At 46.9% G+C, this 24,530-nt stretch overlaps 1 protein-coding gene across 1 annotated transcript in view; it reads right to left on the bottom strand.

The window, feature by feature from the left end:
- The window catches only part of ppp2r3a (protein phosphatase 2, regulatory subunit B'', alpha), an 82,704-nt gene that overhangs the window by 24,825 nt on the left and 33,349 nt on the right, over positions 1-24,530 (bottom strand). The window contains exon 3 of the mRNA XM_061242113.1: positions 8,807-11,453. Within this exon, the coding sequence (XP_061098097.1) occupies positions 8,807-10,939 (2,133 nt within the window). The 5' untranslated portion in view covers positions 10,940-11,453. The remainder of the gene's footprint in view (positions 1-8,806; positions 11,454-24,530) is intronic.

The raw sequence follows: 24,530 nt of genomic DNA, 5'->3' as shown, positions 1-24,530 counted from the left end.
TCTCCCTTACCACTGTGCCATACCAAAGCGTGTGTCACAGCAGGGATGAAGACTGGTATCTCTTTCTATAACATCTCCATTACCAGCTATATCACTGATTGACAGGGACCAAAGAGTTCTGGGTAACTGAGGTCTAAAAACCGGCCAAAAATGTTTGCTTTAGTCCCGTAGTTGTGACTGTGTGTCCTGGATGCCTGGATATTCCCTCCTAAGAGACAGCTGAAACAACAGCCCCCCCCCAGGCCTGTCTGACCACAGCACAACATGGTGACAGGAGCACGGTGTTCCAAAGGCATAGCCGAGTTCTATTTTGAGGCTGTTGCCAAGGTCCGCCGCGAAGATGACCTGGGCACCTTCTGTGATGTCGCGATTCAAGGCCAGCCTGCGCTCGTGTGTTTCACCTTCCCTGCAGGACAAAACTGGGGCTAGACCCGATCCAGAGCGAAGCTGTGAAGTAAAGTACTTCCTGCCCTACAAAAGTGGTAAGGAATACATTCAGCGTAAGACGGGACAAGAAAAGTCACCAATGAACTGTTCCGACAAATAGTTTTATGATGATGAGGAACGTGTATTGAGTTCATACTCAGTGCTCAGGTTGAAACTGTGCTAAGCTCTCGGGACCGCTCATTAAAAAGAAACACAGAGAGAAAGAGAGCTCGACAAGCTTTCACATCATTTCACGTGAATGATGCAAGGAATTCTCTGAGGCCTTGGGTTCACTCAAAGGAGGGGATGATGGGAAATCCTCCTAGTTAAACACTTCCAGACATCCTCCACTTTGCGTCTGCCCTCTCTCCATGGGATACACCTTTCAGCTTCCTGCAGGGTCTACATACATATGCACTATGCTCTGCAGGCGATTACATTCATGTACAAACGTAAGCACGCACACACACACCGAAGCACTGATGTGTGCGGATCTTTTGAGTATGCAGCAGGATCCACACAAATTCACACAAAAGACGTGCGCAAATGCACACATACATACACACATACAAAAAAGTACAGTACATGCACTATGGGGTCAAAATACATACGTAGTTGCACCCACATGCACACACATAACTAGCTGGAGATTTGAAGAAGTGATTACATGTCTGGCCAAACTAGATCACTGAAAGTTCAGTCCTACCAAGCATGATGTTTTGGGACACACCTACACATGTATGCATATACAATCACCTAGACAGTTGCACACATATATCTGCATCGCCTTTAACACAAACACACACACACACATGCACCTAGACACTTGCACACATACAGTGGATAGAAAATGAATACACCCCCTTCAATATTTTTATGTCTTGTTGTGTCACGGAATGTAAATTTAATGGATTAAAATGGGACTTGTTTTTCCCTGACCCAAAGAACACAACATACCATATGAATGCAGTGAAATTATTTTAATTTGAAAAAAACAGTGCATTTAATGGACAAAACTGAAATTTCGCAATTTGAAGTATACACCACCCTGAGTCAATACTTGGTGGAAGCGACTTTGGCAGCAATTACAGCTACCAGTCTTTTTGGGTAGCTCTGCACAAGGTTGGCACACCTGGACTTGGAGATCTTCCCCCACTCCTCTTTGCAGAACTGTTCAAGCTGGGAGAGGTTTGTTGGTTTGCGCTGATGGACAGCAACCTTCAAGTCATTCCACGTTTTCAACTGGATTTAGGTCAGGGCTTTGGCTTGGCCATTCCAGCACATCCACCTTGTTCTTTACAAGCCACTCAGTGGTAGCTTTGGCCTTGTACTTTGGGTCATTGTCGTGCTGGAATATGAATTATGGACCCATTCTTCAGGTTCTTCTCCAGAATATCCCTGTATTTGGCCCCAACCATCCTCCCTTCAATGTTGACAAGTTCCCCAGTCCCTTTAGATGAGAAACATCCCCATAACATTATGCTGCCACCACCATGCTTCACAGTCGGGATGGTGTTTTTTTGGTGATGAGCGGTGTTGGGTTTTCGCCAAACATAGCTTTTGGCATTCATGCCAAAAAGTTCCATTTTGGTTTCATCAGACCACAAAACATTCTGCCAGTTTGTTACAGGTTCCCCAAGGTGTTCTTTTGCTAATTTCAAGCGGGCCTCCTGGTGGACCTTTTTGAGAAATGGCTTTTTTCTTGCCACCCTTCCATACAGGCCAGATGTGTGCAATATCTTTGATATAGTTGCATGATGCACAAGTTTCCCTCTGTTGGCCATAAAATCCGGGAGCTCTTTCAATGTTGCCATTGGATTCTTGGTAGCCTCTCTGACCAGTTGTCTTCTCTCCCGGTCATCCAGTTTAGACGGACGCCCTGATTTTGGCAGACTGTGAGTGGTGCCATGCACTTTCCATTTCTTAATTATGGTCTTAACAGTGCTCCAAGGTATCTTCAAAGCCTTAGAAATCTTCTTATATCCCTCACCTGATGTGTACCTTTCCACAACTTTGTCACAGACTTCTTTTGCGAGATCTTTGGCACCCATACTTCTGTCTTTCAGTGAGACTGCTCTTGCATACTAAGGGCCATGGTAAACAGCTGTTTTTATTCATGTCATCAAGTTAATTGCATTTGATTTCACACAGGTGTGGGGCAATTAGCTATTGTTTGGTCTTGAAGGCAATTTGCCATTTCCTGAGATAGTTTATGGGATGATTCAGTAAAGGGGGTGGATACTTATCAAATCAATTTATTGCAATTGTTCATTTTTAATTAATGTTAAAACATTTTTTAAATTGGTTTATCACTTTGAAAAGGTTAAGTACTGTATGTAGATTTGTAGAAAAAACACATAGATTCATTGCACTTTAATTACAGGCTATTTCAAGTAAATCTGAAAAAATGTTCAGGGGGTGTATTCATTTTCTATCTACTGTATATTTGCTTCCCCTTTAACACACACACACACAAACACACACACACATGCGTATGCAAGCATACTATCACTTCAAAAGTATCACTGTACCCCAAGGCCAGTTCTCCTGTGTGAGAGTCATCCATCTCACTAAAAGACATAAGTGCTGTTGAGCTGTTCAGGATGATAAAGTGAAACAGATGACCCTCAACAAAACCAGGACACAGCGCAGTGCTGGATTTAAACAGTGCTGCTCGTGCAGCAGACCAAAGCCGTGGTTGACCAGTGGTCAGACGCTGGGAGGGCAAAAGAACAGAACAAACTCAGTGACCAGAGTTCGAGTCGCTCCCAGGCCGAAATGCCACCGCCGAACCACAAAGGGTTTTATTTTTGCACAATGAAGTCATCTGGATCATTTTCTGTGAATTTTGATCTAGTCATATTACAGTCCTTACGCAATACAGGCATCACTAGTAAAAAAGGCAACATTTTCAAACACTAAAGCAATCCTGCCCTTGTCACGCACGGTTAAGGCATCAAACTTTGGCTCCATGCAGTTTCCCGCCAGATCCAACTACGGCTGGCGCATGAGGGAGCGGCAATAATTGGGCCGTCGCTCCGAGGGTGGGGGAAGGGACTCGTCCTGGACGATCGCCACATGCAAGCATCCCTGATGGCCTTTGAGTTACGGTCTGGGGCTAGACGGCAGAGCTTGAAGAAGGCATGCCGTCCACACTGCGGTTGCAGGGGGGGCAGTGTTGTGACGGCGTTTCCTCAGCTGCACACGGGAACTGAGAATAAATAGGGTACAACTGGCTACCAAATTGGAAGAAAATGGGAAAAATTTGAAACAAATTTTAAGAGGAAAATAAAAGTAAAGGGGGATGTATTCTGAAAGGCAGCCTTGAATTATGGGACTGTGCTCCCCATCAGGATGCCATTAGGCGAGAGGAAGGGAAGTCTCAGGGTGTTGGCGTGTGGGACGTGAGATTACCTTTCCGGCGCTGAATCTACATTTTTAATGTTTTGACCAGGTTATTGCCATGTTTCTGTTGGCTGCACATCGTTTTATTGTGGAAATCCCATGTTGACCATTGTTTTTGTATTGGAAACCTCTCACAAATAGCAACAGGGCTCCCACAGATGGGGGCAGAGGTGGTTGGGGGGGGGGGGGTTCTTTCAGTCCTTGGCCAGAGTTTTTGGTGTGACTTCATTTCCTCTTGGCACAGTACATTGGCGGCGATGATGTAATTCTCGATTGACCTAAAGTAAACAACCCCTTACCTACCCCCAATTTCTCCTTCTATATCTTTCTCTCCCCCTGCCCCCTTTTGAATTTGTTTTTGGCTCTTCAGGACGCAGGTGCAGTAATTAGGCGAGCTCAGTGAGGTTCCCCTCATTCCACTTCCACAGAAGTGACGCACTATTTTGGAAGCACACCATATTATGAACAAAGGCAAAGTAAAGAACTAAAAGAGGGATTTCCACTGTGCTCATCTAATGAGAACCATATTTAAGAGATAGCTTTCCAAAAATCAAATTAGTAATGCAATTCTCCCAAGCCTTTTAGAAAAAAGATATCAACTCCTGGCTTACAAGGTGTTCTGCATCGAGTTTTGTATTAACTAATTCTGGTCACAAATCAAACTTATTTCAAGACATGTAGAGCCAGAGAACCAAAAAAGAACCTCATCTACCGGCAGGACAGCCTAGAAGAACTTTCCGGTAGAGTAATGAAGCCATCAACACGAATGCTGCAAGGCATTGAGAAAGGCTGTGTTAATTATGTGACCACTGCTGCTACATCAGCCACACTTGTCATACGATAGCAGCTCGAATGTCACTAAGATAACAGCAAGAAAACCCTCTGTAAACTGCTGCTGCAAGTGAAATATAAGTGCAAAAATCGCAGGACGTGTCTAAGGCTGTGAATTTTCCATCAACCTTTTAGGGGATTTTTTTTTCCTGCTATTGTTTCACATGCTATTCACATCCACTTCCCTCCCCTGAATTCCCAGGGGGCCCTGGATTCTGGTCTCGGGCCGATGTGCCGGAACCCGGCAGGAATTTGCCTGATTTATATCAGCCACAGCACTTCTTCGGGCCAAGCCGGGGCTCCCTGTCACCATGGAAATTAATGGGCCACTCTGACAGGTGCAGAAAGGACGTGGTGTCGCAGCAGCAGCCAGACTGGTCCCTGTTGGCCAGTGGGGCCTCCAGACGAGGAGGTTTAAGATGTCTCTGGTGGGGTTGTCTTCGGAGGAGAGGCCTACAACCGAGCCTCATGCAGGGCCACGAACCCTTCAAGATGAAGTCGTATTTTATGTACCATTCTGATTTTGCACACCTGCAACTGTCATTCTATATTATCAGCAGTGGCTGGCCCCATATTCAACCAAGGGCTCAATCATATCAGCAAACCCCATGTTTTAGTATATGTGGGGTCAGGCTAGGAAACAGAGGATCACAAGCTACAGGTCCTGTCAGTAGCAATTTAGGAAGGCCCTATGACCTTTTTGTTTAGATCTTTCCCTCACATTTTCACCTGCTGCTGCTGTTTAGTCTAGTTGGGAAGCAAAACACACTGGAAGAGGCCACCATGGTCTGCTGCTCGGTCAACCCTTCCTGCCCGCTGCTTGTAAGACTCTGGACATCTTGATTCATTCAGTGTTTGTGTGAAGCACAGTGCACTCAGGGGTGTGGGTGGGGGTGGAGGGCCTTTGAAAAATCCAGGTTTCTTGCTACAGCTCCAGTTACACTGCAATCCTTCAGGCTAAAGCAAGAGGAAGGTTGTTGCTTAGGGGTATACCTCAAAAGAAAACATATCTCATTCATCTTGGAGTTTGTGTGAATTCCCTGGTCTACAATTCAGCTATGACCAGCTTGAATTTACCAAAACATAGCTAGAGCTGGACAAACCATGTTGAGTATGGAGCTGGTCTGAACTGGTCAACCAGCTGCCAGTGGATTCAAAACTTATCTTGAGCTGTTTTTTTCAGCAGAGGTAGGAAGTCATTTTAAGTGAAAGGCCTTGTGGAATGACTACCACCCAGCCACCACCACCCTTCCCCCCTCACTTAGAAACACAAGTGGGTAAATTCCCGCTTCTCACAGTTCTTTCCTCCTCTGATTGGCAGGATATGTTTTAATTAGGGCAGTGGGCGTAGCTCTCAGGCCAAGAGGGTCTTATTTGCATAGTTGCCGAGTGCTAAGGCAGATCGGGTTTTAGGGAGCTGTTCCCAAACTTAGAAGTGACCCCCACCGCACACCAGGGTCTGTTTTCCCTGTGGCGACAGCGAGTCTCCAACAGAATGCCATAGTAGGGGAGGTGCAACTCTGATTTAGGCCCATCTCATGACACCTTTGTCTCTGACTGACAAGAGGGTAAGCTGGGCGAAAAGAACACCCGGTTGACACCAGCAGTGCCAACAGCCTCTTACCGCTCCTGCAGGAGCACCCTGTAAAAGGACGCCAGGGCTGAAGCTGCCTGCGTACAACGGAACCGCTTGTCCAAAAATACACACACAGACAATCAGAAAGGAGGCTTTCTGCACTAGCCGAGGAGACCCATACAGGGAAAGGAGAAATTAGCTCCTCTTAGGCCTGAATGATAGTGAATGTCAAAATGACTTCCTTGTTGAAGTGGCAAGTTTCGAGCCTATCACCACAGGGCAGAACCCCTTGTCCACGCCTCCCTGTCATGTGAAATAACACTGTGCAGCCAGGCTTTATCCTTAGACTTGGATTAATTTTGCATGAAAGCCCACAGAGGGCTAATTCACAGCTGACAGGAATAGCACTCACTTGTCCCGGGTCTTATAAAAGTCTGTGGCAATTAATCCTCCCATACTTTATCCTGGCTGAACATGCAGATCCTAGTAAAGCTGTGAGCCAGAAAGTTGAAAAGGTCCGCAATTATAATTAGGTTATCTGGAAACAAGCTTCCCTCCAGTCACAATGGTTTCCTGTCATTTGCACCTCATGGGGATCCCGGGACCTGCTGATGGGAGCCACCTGCTATTTCCGTCAAGGTGCCACCGGTAGCTGGGCAGCACCTGCGGGGTGCACTGAGGGGCCTGGTGTCCAGTTCTCATTTACACAGCTGTTGACCCACTGGTCAGACCAGCGGGCAGAGCCAAAATCAGCTTGGGTGGGGGGGGCGGGGGGGGGGGGGGGTCGGTTGAGGGTAGACAAAGAATGAAAGAAGGAAAAAAAATAGGCAATAAGGAGTCTTTTTTGCTATGGCATGAGATTCCTCCTCTGACATGCGTTATGGCAGTGCCATTAATATCACGCGCTGCTTAGCTGCCAGGCTTCAGGTTACAGAGTCCAGTAAATAAACAAGTCATGGTTTACCCGAGGAGGGAGAATAAGGGAGTCAGGGTAAGGGCTGGGGGGGAAGGGGGAGTTGGAGTCATCAGCAGTTACGGCATTTACAGGGTTAATATGGGACTGTGAGGGGGCCCATCAGGGTGCTGTGGATGGTTCCCAGTAACCTATGACCTCTGTGGGAAGACAAAACCTATGAAGATCAGCTATGCTCCTGTTAAAAAAACAAGACACACACACACACACACACACACACCACAAGAGTCAACTTCACAGTGTATGCCTTTCTGCAGGCTTGGGCCCCCTACTTATAGTAACCCGGCGTTCTATTTTGTTTTCACCTAGTACTCAGTCCTGTGATGGATGTTTAGAAAATGGGTGCACGTTGACAGCCAGACCCTGAGTGTAACATAATCCCAGCGGGTCTCCACTCCCCCACTGCCAAAAGTCACTGTATAATCTGCTCACTTACCCAGAGTCAGGTGCTAAGGCCGGCTACTGTACAACCCGACCTCCACTGCAATCATCCAATGCATTTTTTAAACAGATACTGCCATTAACCTCACAAACAAGACTGACAATGCACGTTACAGCATAGCCTATTCCTCAGTGGACAGAAGAGTAAATACGAATACCATGCCATTTGAAAACTGTTCATGAGACAAAGAAAGTGTCTGCTGAGCAGAAGCCATTTTAATGCATTTCCTGACAAATATCCAGCGTAGATTGCTGATTTGTTCCGCTAATCATGTGTCAAGGGTTGCTTCCGTCAGCCTCCCAAATACTTGCATTCCAGATAGGACATATGGCTCACAGACTGTAATTTCCAAACTAATGTTGTCACACAAGATTCTCGATTTAAACAATTTGCATCCCAACAGTGGCAAGCCCCATAACATAAGCTGGCATGCCACAGAACTGTAGAACCAAAGGAACCATTAGCCCTCTTATGGTCATGCTGAATTCAGTGGGATGACACAGCCAGTTTCACAAGTACCACCACGTCCCGCTGCCAGATTACCCCGCCGTCTTATTTGCATCACAGAAGCAACAGTGCGACTAATGGTCCCCATACCGCATTAACACATGGCTTCAATTACTTTAAAGGTCAGTCGGGCTCTACTTCCGCCAAGCACAAAGCCCCCCTGTTCTGCAGAAAGAGCATCCGCCTGAATAGTGTTTTCACCAGGTTTCATTCCTTTCTGCTTTGCTATAAAGAAGTGCTTAGCGAGGCAGATTTGAAATGGTGACAAGGCCTGGCTGGGATACAGAGTGAAGGGAGAACCTGAGGCAGTTTATCAGACAGGTTCACACATGGAGCCATGAGGTCCATTATTACCTACAGCAGCAGGAGCTGTCTTCAGAGATGTCACATGGTGTCCTGACCTGGCTAAATTCTAAATTCAACAATCTGGAAATCTGTGACTTTTGCGGTGCAGATTAGACAATCAGAGATTAGATTAGAGACAATGTAAATATTACTGTATATAGTTGTGCTATTACTACGACTACAAGGTCCTGGAGCTCATTCCTATTCAAGGCAATGTACTTATGATTGATGGTATGAATACAGACAGGTTGTGATGCCAGGAGTGAGATGGCCTGGAAACGGATTGCATCATTTTACTCACCCTGATGACTTCTGGAGTTTGCTGGATCAAGAGGGTGGAGCCAGTGTCACTCATGGTAATAGGAGCAGGGCTAAGGCTTGGGGTGGGGCTGGGGACAGGGTCAGGGCTTGGGCCAGCCTGCAACAGTGTCATCTCTGCCTTGCTGGTGGTAGACAGTGTGCCCTGGAGGAGACGCATTACTTCATTCTCCTTGGACTGGGTTCCTGTACCTGTTCCACTCTCAACTAACTCCTGGGCAAAACTCTCGATGCTCTCCAGAATCCGGAGCAGCAGTGCCCCATCATCCTCCACACTTTCACCTATGCCCCCATCAGTTGCTCCCCCACCGGTCTCATGGTCCTTTGTAGGCAGTGGTGGTGATGGGGTTGCATGGACAGCAGCCAGGCTTTTGCTCCCTGAGGTCACTGGCTGAGGAGAGCCCATTAATTGGTTGCAGTTCCTGAGGTCAGAGCCTAAGGAGGGAGTCTCTTTGTCTATGTTCTGAGAGAGACATTCCAAGTCCATCAACAGCTTATCGATGTCATCATCCTTGCCACTCTGTGCTGGGGACTGGAAGGGCCTTGGCTCTGGACTCACTGTGTTCCTCAGGGGGATGTGTGTCTTGCTGGTTCCTTTCAGCAAAAAGGGTTCCATCTTTGGCTTGCATGACACCCCGTTCCAACTGCTCTCTGGTAGCTTGTCTGAGATGCTTGCCCCAGGTTCGGAGAGGATGCTGGGCCTTTTGGCAAACTGCCGGCCCTCAGTGAAGCCCAGGCTGTACCTCCCCTCCCCCCTGATCTCCCGGTCAAATGCCCTGCCCACATCTACATCCTCCTCTATGTACAGTGCCTCCATGGAGTCCTTGCAAATACTGTCACTGCTGCATGACAGCAGGGAAGTGGTGGAGGAGAAGTTGTCACTGACTGGGACACTGAGAGATAGAGCTGTGGGTGGAGTGGCAGACACTGCAATGCTATGTTGTGGCCCGTTAGCTGAGGTGTGAGAGGGCAGGACAGGGGCAGGTTTCACGGTGCCACCAGGCTCCCGAGGGGGAATCTGGCATTCAGGCTGGGAGGAGGAGGGAGGTTTGGTCAGGGGAGGGGAGTGGACGACATCCTCGTACCTGGGCGGCTGCTCATTGCCAAATATGGGGGAGAAGGGTCCCTGCTGCAGGCCATGCAGGCTGTTGACTAGCTCCGCCAGGTCACTCTGCTCCTGCCTCCCTGACCTCCCCATCTCAAGTTCTAGAGGGAGCTTCTTCAGGTAGCTAGACAGCCGGGTCATCACACTCTTGTAGAGGAGCTCAGGGTTGCTGGATTCATCACTTTCTCCTCTCCCTGACTTCCTCTTGATGCATTGTTTGATGATATCGGTGCACTTCTTTAGGTCCTCTGAACACTTGAGGAGGATGTCCAAGCAGGCCTTGATGTCCTCACCAGAGGCGTTGCTGTCGGTCTTAGTCTTCTCCAGGATGTGGGCGATGAGGTTCTCCTCAGTCAAGTTGTTGAGGTACAACGTGGCCACGCTGTTGAGGTTCTGCTCCAATGAGGCGCTACGGCTTAGCTTGTGTTCCTCCAGGACTGACTTCTGTAGCAGGCCAAAGGGCGGGCAATTCTCATCATTGCCAGCAAAGTGTCCGTAAATTATGTCCAGGTCAGTAGACCTGCGGCTGAAGGAGTCTGGCCGAACCTTCCGACCCTTCCGGAAGGTGACATGGCTAGAAGAGTACTTGATCTTCTCAAAGGAGAACTCCTTGATTTTCCCACTTGCCAAATTGATAGCCTCCCCAGTGATATCCTTGAGGCTCGCAGAACTCTGGACTGACAGTCCTTTTTTGACCCTCGGAGCTCCCGGGAGAGCCTGGTGATAATCCTCACCGGCGGTGGCTCCGGGGCCAGCGAATCCATTTTCGACAGCTGAGAATTTACCGACCAGCTCGTGGATGCTGGAGGGGCGGGAGCCAGGGGCGGGGGTGGCAGGAGCCTCAAGCAGCTCGGAGCAGGTGCTGCGGTGGGCCACGGTGCAGTCAAGCCCATGTCTCAGTGCCTGGCACGGTCCGTTGCAGTAGTGCACTGCATGCTGAACACGCCGGTCCACCATCACACTGTTGTAGCAGTTGATGCTGCTGACAACAATGCGGTATGTTGCTGCCATGGCCTCTTCTGTCTGCTCCCCTCTGGGCCAAAACAATTTTCACCACACGGAAAGTTGTATTTGCTTTTCTTGTTTTGCCTTTTTCAGAAAATCATTTCAGTGACTGGCAACAAAAAACAACAAGATTTTGCGTACAGGCACCACAGTTAAAGATGGGTCTTCAGACTGATTTCTGCTTTGCACACGCAAGAGCTTGCAGGGCTCCAGGGCCTCACACGACAGTCATTAACCTGTTTTCCATGGTTAAGAAGGCAATTACACCTTTTGCTGGGCTGATGCCACTATCCATTCCTCAGAGCTTGGCCCAGTGGCCTAATGATAGGCCTGGCTCTTCCACACATCCCCTGTCTGTGGCAGAGGCCTCCAGGCAACGAGACACTCTCTGCTCCACTTCGCTCAGGACAGGCTCCACTGGAACAGCTGGCTTAATACTTTTCACAGATGTGGTCTCTCTCTCTCTCTCTGTCGCTTAATTTCTCAGGCTTCTGTATGTCTGAAGAGAAGGAGGCACCACCTGTGAGTCAACAGACAAAAAGAAAGCCTGAAAAAAACAGCATTCATTCAGAACAATCATCAGACAGTGGATTTGTTTGGCTGTACAGTAAGTTTACGTCACCCATTGACAGAGCCAGATGACAGAAAATATAAAAAGTCCCAGAACCCTTTATTATGTAAGCTATAAACCACATTATACTTCCTGTCTCAATAGACTAGAACAGCCCCTAGCCACACACATGTAGTGCTGTTCAACAGATCAAATGATACAGACATGAAAAAAAAAGTGTCCAAGAAGATTAGCTTCCCCATTTAAAGCAGCCACTATTAGGATGGGTGCCCCAGAAATAATAATTAATACTCTGGAATTTTGATGGAACTGCACAAACTCCAAAAAAATGAAAAGGCCTTTCAGCTTGAGATGGTTCTTTTGAAAAGACACCTACTCTTTCAAAAATTCTTAAGCATTCCCCCAGAGAACATATCAAAGGGCATGGGTTTAACACCAGTAAAACCAGGAAAACATGATTAATGTCATATATTTTATGACTTTTATGGGCCAAATAAATAAAAGATTGCTCACCAAAATGTTTGGGGAGGAGAAAAGCAGCCAAAACAAGGTCTGCATTAAAGGGCAATTACATCCTCGACCAACATAGCTGCACATACACAGGTGCACATGCATACACACATGCTTACAGGCACACACGCGCACACACCAAACCTGCAACATACACAAATGCATATGATCATGGGCATGCACAAATGGATTTTTGAAAACAAAATAGATATGATAAGATAATAAGATACTGAGATCAGTAACACATACAGTAAAACCTGGTGCAGTTAAGCAGAGTAAACAACACTGCCATGCTGAAGCCAATAAGGTCAGTGTAATACACAGGATCTGCACAGGTGAGCATGCTGTACCAAATACTTTGTCTACCTTGTTTAATTGCCTCAGAAAATGTTATTCTTTACTTTCTGCCACATCAGCCATCTGAGGAACTGAGTAAACCGTGTACAAGCAGAACAGTGTCTCCTAACCAGACGTTTTCTGCCTTGCAGAATATTCCATTATATATACTTAACTTTCAATTTACAATACAATTTTAACAGAAAAACTAAAACATGAGCGTAAAAGAAACTACAAAACATATTGACTTCAGGAGGGCTATTTCATTTTCAATTGAGAGCTTCAACACATGATCTTACGCAGAGCATCTTCACTCCACTTTGACACAGATGCGATTCCCTGTTGATGCCAATTGGGTTTCATTACATTCCAGTTATTTAGCTGATGCCTTTATCCAAAGCAACTTACAGTTGATTAGACAGGGGCCAATCCCCCTGGAGCAATGTGGGGTTAAGGGCCTTGCTCAAAGGCCCAACTGTTGCACGGATCTTACTGCAGCTACACTGGGACTCGAAACCCCAACCTTTCAGATTCCCAGTCAAGCACCTTAGCCACTAGGCTATAGGTTGCCTAGTACCTCAAGAGTACCTCCACACTCCATAAAGAAGACTGGAGAATAAAAGTAAAAAAGACTGGATAACCCTCAGATAAATGGAGTGATGTTCACTGCACATGCAGAGGAAAAAGCTAAACCAATGCAAGCATACAAGTCTTACTAAAATGTCCTCTGATTTTTAGGGGTCTCCCACATATGAGGGTGGGGTGAATGGTTAAACCAGAATTTGTGGTCTGTGGTCCATGCCAATGTCAGTCAGAAAGTGTAACTGATCAAACATGCATTGGAATGGAAGAGCTGCAAGCACAGCTGTTAGTCTAATTATTAGCAGATGCTCTAAGGGATGTAAAAGTGTCTCCACGTGGAATTGAAAGGTACATAAGTAAGATGTAAGATGTGTCGGCAATAAGGTGGCAGGCAGATCTACCAGAACAAAACCCAAAAGCTGTTGTTCTTGAAAAAATGCTCCTTCTCTCTTTCCCTATTTGTTTCTCTCTTTTTCTCTATCTCTCTCGCAACCTTGTCACTGTGGAGGTAAAATGGCCACATGCGTTAAGACTCCTCTCCGCCGTAGTGGATTTATTATGCCCGTCAGCGAGCGTGAAGAATCGTGCGACTCAAACACTGGACCCAGTGTCTTCTTTTCCTTCTCTGTCTCTCTCGCTCCCTCCCTCCCTCTCTGCTCTTTCCCATGGCAGAATACATTCAAGGCCCTGTTTTCACACTCCACAACTCCATGGGAGCTGGTGCATTCCAGCTGGCTCTACCATCCCATCTTTGCTACACCGCATACCCCATATAACCCTGCGCTGCTGACTGCTAACAGCAGTCTTTGCAGGATTACAGAGGGCGGGCTGGGGGCGGCCTGCCGTGGCCTCTCAATCGTTCTTCTTAAGAGTCAGTCAGAGCAAAGCTCAGGCACTGCAATGTGAACGGACACGAGTCCTTAAGCAAGCAGAATTGCTGCTATCTTTACTCATTTCAGCTCCTGCCGGAAAGCGGATCCCAGAGGAATACTGAGACGAGAGTTTCTATTTGAAGTGCAGTCATTCCATGTGAAAACAATTAGAAAACAATTTTAGAAAAACAACCCACCTCATAGTCTCAGATTTTCTTGTAATTGTCTATATTTGTTGCTTTTTATGAATGATGAAAGACTGCAAAGTTTTTCAAGACTGTAAGTATTTTCAAGGCATTGTTTATACTGGTATAACTTGTTTCAACAGTAGTCCGAGGACCAAAAATACATATATTTCAGCAGCAAAATGAACTTTACACCAAATTCAGTGAAGGTCAGTTGCACAAATGTACCTCCACAAGTCAACCTGTTACTTGTACATCAGCATGTGTGCAATTGTTCAAAACACTCTTCTATGTTCTATGCACTTCCTAAAATACTGCAAGCCCCAATTTTGGCACTATAAATATGCAAGAAAACATAACCCAGAAAATAATTAAAATTAAAAGAAAAAACTTTCAGCAAAAAAAAGAAATCTCATAACTCATATAAAACGATGTCTATGCCCTTTAGAGTTCAATTTGAGAACATAAGGTGGGAGCCATTTGTTCACTTGGTGTGGAATGACTCTGCATAGAAGAAAAAAGGAGGTAAAAACCAGTCAGATGAGAGAAACAGAGAAACTCTAAGTGTTCCTTTTTGCCCTGCGACCGTGACAAAATCGGTCTGCCTATGGGGCAATGAATACGGTTTATGAGAGAACCACACTGCCCATAAAATCAGCCTATGGAAAGGGCATTCTGGAGGACTGCGGAAAGCACGGGGCCTCTGCAGGGACCTTCTGAGGGTCCCTCCTCTGAGGCCAACAGCCAGGGCTTTTTTAGCATTTGTGAGGCTGTAAAAACTAGCAGCCGCCACTGGCGCCCCATGTTAATGTTAAATATGCGGTGCCGTGCCTGGAAAAAGTCCATCGCCCCTAGCCCATGTACAGGCTCCATGTCTGCCTTTGCTGAGACACTCAAGAAGCCTAAACAGTTTCAGCCAATTCAATGAATATCATTTCTGCAGGAAATGACATTTCCCGAGTGTGTCTCGGAAATGGTCAGAAACACTGCTTCTATACCCTCCAGCAAGGTGCTTAAGCTGAATTGCCACAGTAATTTACCGCTTTGCAAAAAGAAATGGCAAATGAAATGTACAAACTCAAAGGCTGGTTTGCTAAGTAGAGATTTTCAGCCCAGGGCCATTTATTTATTCAATATTTCTTATTTCTTATGAACCAACTTTTATCACATTTTTGTAAATTTCCCCTGGGGAAACTCAGTCAATGAAAACCCTCCCACACTATAGCTAATTGTGTGTAGCTCAGGCCATGGTCAGTATTCAATACGCAAGTCATTGAACCAACAAATAGCGTTTCAGCTAGATTTGCCACCCAGGAGACCCTAACCAATTAATTTGAATGTTTTCGGTAACAAATTGTAACAATTTCCAGGAAGATAAATTAACTCAGAGGACTGGTCTGTAGTTGCCTACTGAGCCAATAACTGATTAGTTACCTGTGCACCATCGCAAAATGACCGACCCCCCCAGAAACACAATGTAATATAGTAAACATCATACGGAAACATCCTTCCTCTCCTGTTACCGGAGGAAGCACTGGATGTGGATGCGAATAACACACCGCTGTCCCAATGTTGAACCTGCTAGCTCTGTGAAGAGTTATTTACCATTCACTCAAGCGGAACCATAACAAACCTCTTCCCAGTAAAGTATTAATTCACCGCAGTGGAGCTGAATAAATAGTGTGGAAGGATGACGGGCTGTAAACCTCATAGCCCCGTTTACCTTCACTGTGGCTTGCAGGAGGGACCTGCGGATTAGGGGTGAAGTGCTGCTTACTCTGAGGCGCGTTTGCCTTTTTATCAGTGCTGCTTAACACCACACACACACACACACACACACACAGAATATATGTATGCCAGCTTGGCTGTAAAGGGTTCATCAACATTGAATTTGATCGCAAAGGAGTCAGACAAGCGCAAGGCAAAGCAATTGTGTGACTTTATAAATCTAAATAAAATTTTAACGGGCTGGTCCACTCCTCCTCTCTGCTATGCTCTGTGTTGATCAGAGGGCTGGACTGGGAGTAGAGCAAGGGTTGCTGAAGAGTGCCAGATTCAGACCAGCTGATGTATATAACATCAAACCTGGAGAGAGCCAGGCCCAAGAAACTAATATGAGAAAGAAAGCTTGTATAAACTCACTCAGTAACTCAAGTATGGTAACAATTTGGCTTAAAGTATATTTACTGAAGTATGTATAACGGAGTTTTATGAGAATTGAGAGTGTATTCATGTGCTTTTATATAGGTGGTCACTCAATGCGGCCCTCTTAATACTTGAGGTACTTTACTTCAAATACATGTAGAGACAATCTAATAGCTAATAGCTATTAAATAGCTATACAAAAAACAGTCAGTTGAACCAGATATTTGTTAATCGTATCTTACCTGTCATACACTAACTGCCGACATTGCTCACAGGCACTGACACAAGTAGAGGAAGCATTTGTTTTTTCTTAACCCATCTAAAAAAAACAGACATTCCTCAAGAGGACTAACAGGGCCTTGTTTTGGTCTGTTTACATCATTAGTACATGTGCTTTCCCATATGCTGCCTGGACAGACACACACACACACACACACACACACACAGGAACAATCTGGGCCAGTGGGACAGATCTCCCTGGGGGCCATCAGTCCTTCCTCTCATCCACAGCAGCATTGTGGTATCCGCACACCACTGCCGGCCGTCACCTTCTGCCCTTATTTCCTTATCCATTTCTCATTTTGCTTCCAATTTGTTCCGGCTTTAATTACAGCCTTTAAATCAATCCGCAGCCTTTTCATCTCGTCAATGGAGCATGTGTTCTGCAGCTCACGGCGCGGCGTTCGGTTTCCACTCGCCCGGCCGACTTCAGCCGCCGGGCCTGCAGCGCCGGAGCAGGTAAAACAATCCCTCTGGCCTCACAAGGAGGGGCGAGACAGCGCTTCAAAACACGGGCGGAGCAGACCTCGTTGATATTCAAATTAAAAACACGCCGTCGTTTTCACCTCATATCCTCTTTGAAATAATTCAAAGGGACGGCGGGGGGGAAGGTGAGGGTTAATGTCGGGCGGGTCAAACGTGGCCCCGCAGGGGACCGGAAGCGGCGGGAGCGAAGAGAGTCCTACGAAAACACGGCTAACAATAAAAGAGGGCGGCGCAGGGGCCCCGGGTCAGGGGCCCGGAGACGAGGCTCTCTCTGTGCAGAGCCGTGCCCCATCTTGTTATTGTGCAGGGCCTGCCAAGGAGGTCTTGCCACTGGCTTTTGTTTGTCTCTGCTTGAGTAATGACTTTTAAAGTCCTTCCCATAAGGGGGAACTTGGCTTGCGAAACAACAATAAGTTAATAAAAGAGGGATTACAGGCACTCTGGATAGTCTTTTTTCCTTCTTTTTTTTTAAACAACGTTAACCACTGGGGCTCTAGGCGGGAGTTTCCGCGAGTTTGCCATGGATTCAGCAGCCATTCGTCCCTAACTCGGACTTACAGTGAAAAGAAGGGCTGCCTTTCTCACAACACAGTTTGGCTGGCAATCACTGAAACTAACTGTAAGCCAGTTAAAAACACATGCTGATTAAATGCAGACCTCTGTCGTTGGTGGGAAAAGAAAACTGGGACAATAAAAAAAAGCTTAATAATGGAATACTTTGGCTGTTGGTTTGTAAACTCTGGTTTAGCAGCAGTGGTGCAGATGTGTCTGTGGTTGAGTCTGATTGCTGTGGACCAGTGTGTCGGCCATGACTGACACTTCACAGAACAACACCTTCCCTATTCCCAAACTACACTGATGAGTTGGGGGTTAACTCTTTGCACTAAAACAATTTAATCTGACAAATCTTGTGACCACATGGTCCCCCCCGCCTCCCAGCTTAAATAAACATCTGGGTTCAGCTCCAAATTGAACCAGATGATTTGGAAAATCGACTTGTCAATTGAGGATTCAGCTGGAGCTGGATTGTAGCCTAGGGCTTATTCACAAACGGTTGTTAACTTTGTAAATAAATAACGAAATAACAAAAGAAATACATAAATATACTATGTAGTTATAAAAACCACAAATATGTTTTTATTTTTTTCCAATTTGCTAATGACATTATTATTTTTTTTGGACAATCACGCTCCAAACTCGTGGTGAACAAAACAGAAAAAACAAACACTGCATTTAATCGAGAGTCCCGGCTAATTGAGTCGTGACCTGCGGTGTCAGAGGGTGAAATTGACTGAAACAAATTAATTTTGAACCGAGTCTGAGACGAGTGAAAGGGAACTGAAGACATAATGGCCGCCGTCCCCGCCCCTTGTGACCCCTGGCCTCCTTGGCCCAGCTCATTCACACTGAGCCACTTCAGTCCTGCCTCTGGCTGTACATCAGCTCTGGCACTTCTCTGGCTCTTCCGGTATGTTCCTTACCCCTGCCCTGCTTTCTCACAAAGAGATGTATGCAGCTCTTTGCAAATGCTCCATTTCACTGCTAAATATCGCACTGTGCCTTCAAAAACAAGAGTTCCGAGGGCGGGAATCCAGGCAAAAAATACATCTGGTAAAACTCATTCGGCCATGTTCGCAAAACCACTCAAGCCTAATCACAACAAGACATTAGAGTGCATATTCCGATGTGCACAAGAACATGCTCCCCATTCCCACCAAAAAATAATATAAGGGTTTTTGTGACCATAGCAAAAAGCAGATGACGCAAGACATTAGGCATTCAAATGTGTAAATTTGAATAGAATACGAGAATATGATTTATGAGCATGCCAGCAGCAAATATGTTACCATAGCTCGAGACTCCTCAAGTATTCAAAAGAAGAATATTAAAAAAGAATATAAGGGCACAATTTGATCCAATTCCATGACCCCTTTTTCCTGTATTAATGTCCTCAGTGGTTTGCAGCATTCTCATTGAATGACTGCAGTTCATAAAAGCCGTTTTCCTCCATCTACTCAATGTTGCTGGCAGCTTTCAAATCTAGATTCACGGAGCAAGGGCAAGTTGAAATTTAATCCGTTTCACCTTTCGCTCGTCATAAATGAACGAGTGAACGAATAGATAAGCGCATAAATTAATTACTTTAAAAAATCTAGTGAGAGAGAGAGTGAACAGGAACGAGCATTCGTCACGTTTTAATCAAGTCGGTCCCTGGCAGGGCGAATGAAACAGGAATGTGTAATGCAGCCTGCAGGCTCGGGCCATGCTACGGAGAGCCCAGCCACAACAAACGGAGCACTAATTTCTCCCCCTCCCCCCTCCCTCTCTCTCTCCCTCCCTCCCTCTCTCCCTCACTCCCTCCTTCCCTCTCTCTCCCTGTGACGGCATACGCACACCAGGCCCCGAGTCACAAAAGCGTCCACTGTACCGAACACACTATCTTATCTGCCACAGATCTGCATCTCAGTCTGGCCGCCCCCCTTCATCTGCGGATCAAAGCGACGGCAGACTGAGATGCGATTCCGTCGCCGGGGGCCGGCACAGACGCGCGTCATTACACCGGGACGCTCACGCGTCCGTTCGCGAGGCCTCGGTCTAGCGCTCTTTCCCCAGACGGTGACCTGGAAGACGAGGAATCCGAGCCCTGTCGGAGAAAACAGATGTGCCAGATCACTCGTTCACGTACCCCCTCCCCCCCCTGCCTTCGTCTATGTTTTTCTCCCCCCGCTAATCCTCCTGCGGGACTTAGAGGTTTCAGCAAATTACTGGTGACCGTAGCCTGCGGATTCTCCACGGAGAAACGGCCGGGCCTCCCGGGCGACTGACGCCGCACAGAAAAGCCAAAACCCCGAGGTCTGGCCGGCGTGGAATGTCGTGGAGCGAGCACGGCGGGCGGACGGACGGTGGTGGACGGCCTCGCGGTTCCATCCCCACCCCTTTAACCACCCTCCTGCGGGACTGAGCTTATTACTGCTTCACAAAAACCCCCCGACACAGTTTCCACATGTCTACGGCCCCGTCTGCCAAACAGTGCTGCCGTGAGGGTTGCTATGGAACAGAAACCCTGCCAGCTATTGAGCAAGGCAGGTCTGTCTGCGATAGGGGCGCCTGTGTTCACATCACTCCCTTTACTCTCACTGCAGAGCCAAAGCAGCTATAACTGTGCTCATAGCTATATTTAGTATATTTAGGATGCTCATACAAGAGAGGCCTCCACATTGTTCCATTTCCCATGCTAAAGTGTAAAAGGCCATAAGCTCCTATAAGTGGCACAGTGCACAAAGGATTTGCCATGCAATGATGCTGCGATAATGAAATGTAATCAGTATACAGGCAGAAAAGCTCAGACAATCTGCTGGGCAGCCATGGGCTCTGCGTAAGGCTGGCCCCTTTGCGAGAAGGGGACCCAGCTCTGTGACAGGGTGGACCCTTTCTGACAGGGGGGACCCAGCTCTGTGACAGGGTGGACCCGTTTTGATAGGGGGGACCCAGATCTGTGACAGGGCTGACCCTTTGTGACAGGGGGGACCCAGCTCTGTGACAGGGTGGACCCGTTGTAATAGGGGGGTCCCAGCTCTGTGACAGGGTGGACCTGTTTTGATAGGGGGGACCCAGCTCTGTGACAGGGCTGACCCTTTGTGACAGGGGGACCCAGCCCTGTGACAGGAGGGATTCAGCTCGGTGATAGGTCAGACCCGTTGTTCAGGTCCCTGAAGCAGACAGCCACAGTATAGCTGCCTTTCGATGACACATCCTGCCAGAGACATGGATATATAAGAATTCACTCTGATGGGAATATGTCTAGTACTGAGTCACTCAGGCCTTCCTCCCCCCTCTTCGTCTTACTCGTCCTCCTCTGGCCTGCCTGAGGTGTCCTGCGGGCAGCGGGGGAGAGGGGCCCCTGGAGTTGGGCGGGTGATTCACACGGGCTGGGGGTCGAGCGAGAGGCCAGCTGTTCCCAGCTCTTCACGCTCACTCAGAGGCACGGCATGATCAGCTCTGCCAGATCTCCCCCATTCACCAGACTGACTCATTCACACACACACCCACACACACGCAAGCACACACATATGCATGCGTACACATGCATTCACACAAGCACACACACACACACGCGCACGCACGCACACACATACAAACACACACTCACTTATGTGTGTTCATTACATGGAGTAGAATCTATAGCGTCTAGCAGTGTCTCCTATTTGGTCTTGCTGATTGAAGAAGATTAGCAGTGAACTATTCTCTCTTTATTAGCAGAACCAAGTCTTCCAAAGCCAAACACAAGCAAGGAGGTCAACGACCTTGTGGTGGCTATCAACCGAGGAAGTTGGTAGCTCTGAACATGTATGTGTGCTTGCATGTGTGAGTCAGTCTGGTGAATGGGGGAGATCTGGCAGAGCTGATCATGCCGTATCTCTGAGTGAGCGTAAAGAGCTGGGAACAGTTGGCATCTCTTCATTACCCACATGCAAACTCCGGCTCCCTGCAATTCCCCTTCACTTTTTGCACACTTTCTTGTGTTGTAGACTTCATTTTAAGTGGATAAAATGTTTGCCCATCAATCTACACTCAATAACCCATAATGACAAAGTGAAAACATGTTTTTAGAAATGTATGCCAAATGTGGCCAGGTGCCTCTTGTTTGCTTTAAATTATCCTTGATGTGTCTAGAACCTGATTGGATGCCACCTGTGGCAAATTTAATTGATTGGACAAAGTTTAGAAAGGCTCACACACGGTGTCTATAAAGTCCCACAATTCATACGGCATGTCAGGACAAAAACCAGCCCAGGAACTCTCTATAGACCTCCATGATAAATTTATGGCAAGGCAGAGATCAGGGTAAGGGTATAAAACCATTTCTAAAGCTTTGAGTGTTCCCAGGAGCTCAGTGGCCTAAATAATTGTGAAATGGAATATGTTTCGAACAACCAAGTGTGGAAAAAATTAAGGGGTCTGAATACTTTCTGAAGCCACTGTATATGGCATATATTGCTCTGACGTGAACCTGTTAGATACATCTGTGTTTTTGGAAAAGGAGTTTGGTATTTGTCCTGCGGTTAAAGATTATAATCCTGGAAAATCAGACAGGAGCAACCACTCAAGATTTTACCCCGTGCTGTCACGGCACAATAAAAATAACAGTCCAACTAGTGGTATTAGCATACCATTTTTCAGTAATAATGAAAAATGGATACATGCATTTAATACAGAGATGGAAATTCCTAACTGCTGTGCACCAGAAGCCAAATACAACAGTAGTCTGCTAGAGTCATAACCAATAAAATATCTCAATTATAAAAAAAACAACCATCAGCAGAACACCTAGTCTTAAGAACAGCGTGTCCTTCAAAACAGCATCTCAAACTTTGCGATCAAAAATGGCTAAGCTGTAAATGACAAAGAAACAGATATGCAGAAGAAGCGGAGCTGAGAAATCTCAGCCAGCAGTAAAGCATCAATCTGGGGCTTACGAGCTTCAGATGTGAAGGCACGTGTGGTTATCTGATGTCAGGCCTCAGAGTTTCTTCTGAAAGCCCAGGCTTGCTGTAATTCATGTGCTTCACAAAACTCAGCTTCTGCAGACTAGTGTCTCATAAATATTTCTCGCTGTAAGCCCCTTTCGCGGGAAATAAATAACACGAAAAACAGGCCGTCGCATTCACTGTCGCTTTCAAAACAGAAAATATGCGACGGGGAGAATCTGGGGTTTTTCATGTTTTTGACATGACATCTTCACAGATGTATTCAATGAAGCAGTTTCAAAGACCTTTCACCTTCACCTGGATTTCAGTGAGGTCCTTTGTGGCATAAATAAACCTGTCTTTTTGTAAAAATAACGTTTTCCATTTTGTAAAAAAGCCCCCCATCCCCCCTTGCAAGGACTAAGACTATTAGCCGAGTAAATTAAATTAGGCCTAAAAATGGACAGCTTACATCTACGCTGAAAATGTAGTTGAACAGCAGAGGTTCTGCATTAGCTAAGGTTACATGCATGCTAAAGAACACCTCATCCTTTACCAACCGCAGAAAATTACAGGTCCTCTAGCCAGTGGGTCGGTGGTAAGTCTCTAAATTAACCAAGCGTATGGAAGGGCCGCGGCAAGGAAAGTCGTCTTTTCCAAACCTACGTTTTCCGACAGACCTGGACACAGCAATCATCAGGTGATTATACCCTATGGAGCGTTTTCACAAATACGGACCCCTCCCCCTCCCCCTCCCCCCAAAGGCATTTCCTCCGGTGAAAAAGAGACGTCTCCAGTTTCAGGGACATTCCACGAAATGGGTCTGCGTGGAAGAAAAAACAACCACGGCAACGCAAATAAAGAGCTGCCGCTCCCCACTTCATCTCCCCCCTATAGGCAGCCGCCCCAGGCCCGTTACGCATGTGATCACAGCTGTCCGGTGCAACAAGTCTATATGTAGAGCTCAACCCACAGACTTTACCCAAAACACTATACAACTGGGGACCATTTTTGGGAAGGAGGGCTTTCCGGCCAGACGCTGATGTTCAGGGGCTCCTGCAGGAAACTGCCTACTGTGTGAGGCACACTGGATAGACTGCAGCATGTGCTTGTTTGACTGTGTTTATGTTACGCTCTGAATGCTGTATTCCAATGCACCCTGCAGACAAATGCATATGGGTATGTGTGCCACATTTACGCTTGCGCTTGTGTCTTTATAAGTGTGCGCGTTGCGTGTGTGTGAGTGTGCATATGTGTGTGGGTGTGCGCTTGTGTAAGCGTGCGTGCCAGTCTGCGTGTGTGTATGTGTGCGCATGTGCATTTGTGTGAGTGTGCATTTGCGTGTTTGTGTGTTGTTGTGTGTCCATATCTGTGTATGTTTGTGTGTATGCTTGTGTGGCTATGTGTGTCAGTCTGTGTGTGTGTATAGATGTGTATACGTGTGAGTGTGTGTGTGAAGACATTGGTCGCCAAACAAGCCTCTCTGAGACCCCCCATATGGGACTCCCAGGTGCATCAGCACTCAGGGTCAGCCCTGGTGAAGCGCGACCTCCGCAGCTGAAACTTTGCTCTCGTCACGCCTTGTTTCATCTATATCTGAAGTGGCGAGGACACTCAGGCCTGGCTCTGATCTGGCTCCTCTCAAGCCTACCGCCTTATCTCCCCGTCACCACGGTCAACGGCCGGGAAAGCCCTGTTCTCAGCCTTACTCCAAAGGCTAAAGGTACAGCCTTCCCCTTTGTTCCCCGCTATTTCACCCCGTCTCCTAGCTACTCAACCTCATCGTAAACAACCTACACCCCCCTCCCCATCTCTGATAGCAATGTACTTCACAGGCATGGAGAACTAGCATGGTTCCGGCCCTTCAGGAATCAGGATGCTCAGCCCTAACTCTGACTCCGTGTCTGTTGGGAATGCCACTGTGGCCCCTGAACCACATAATGGGCCACTGGCACATCAGTTCCCATAATGCCAGAGGCCTTTGTTCAAGAACCCTAACAAGCCCAGAAATAGACTTTTAAAAGGCTCTGGTTTTGGGGGGGGGAAGGGAGGGGGTGGGCTGCTTGTAGTTAAAAGCCAATCGAACCCACACTGTCGAGCTCAGCTACCACACTACAGTACTCCTCTCCATCAACAATTTATTGATTTTTTAATGGACCTTTC

This window comes from Conger conger, chromosome 5 (assembly GCF_963514075.1).
Source record: "Conger conger chromosome 5, fConCon1.1, whole genome shotgun sequence".
Lineage (NCBI taxonomy): Eukaryota > Metazoa > Chordata > Actinopteri > Anguilliformes > Congridae > Conger > Conger conger.
This window is presented reverse-complemented; position numbering and strand designations above follow the sequence as displayed.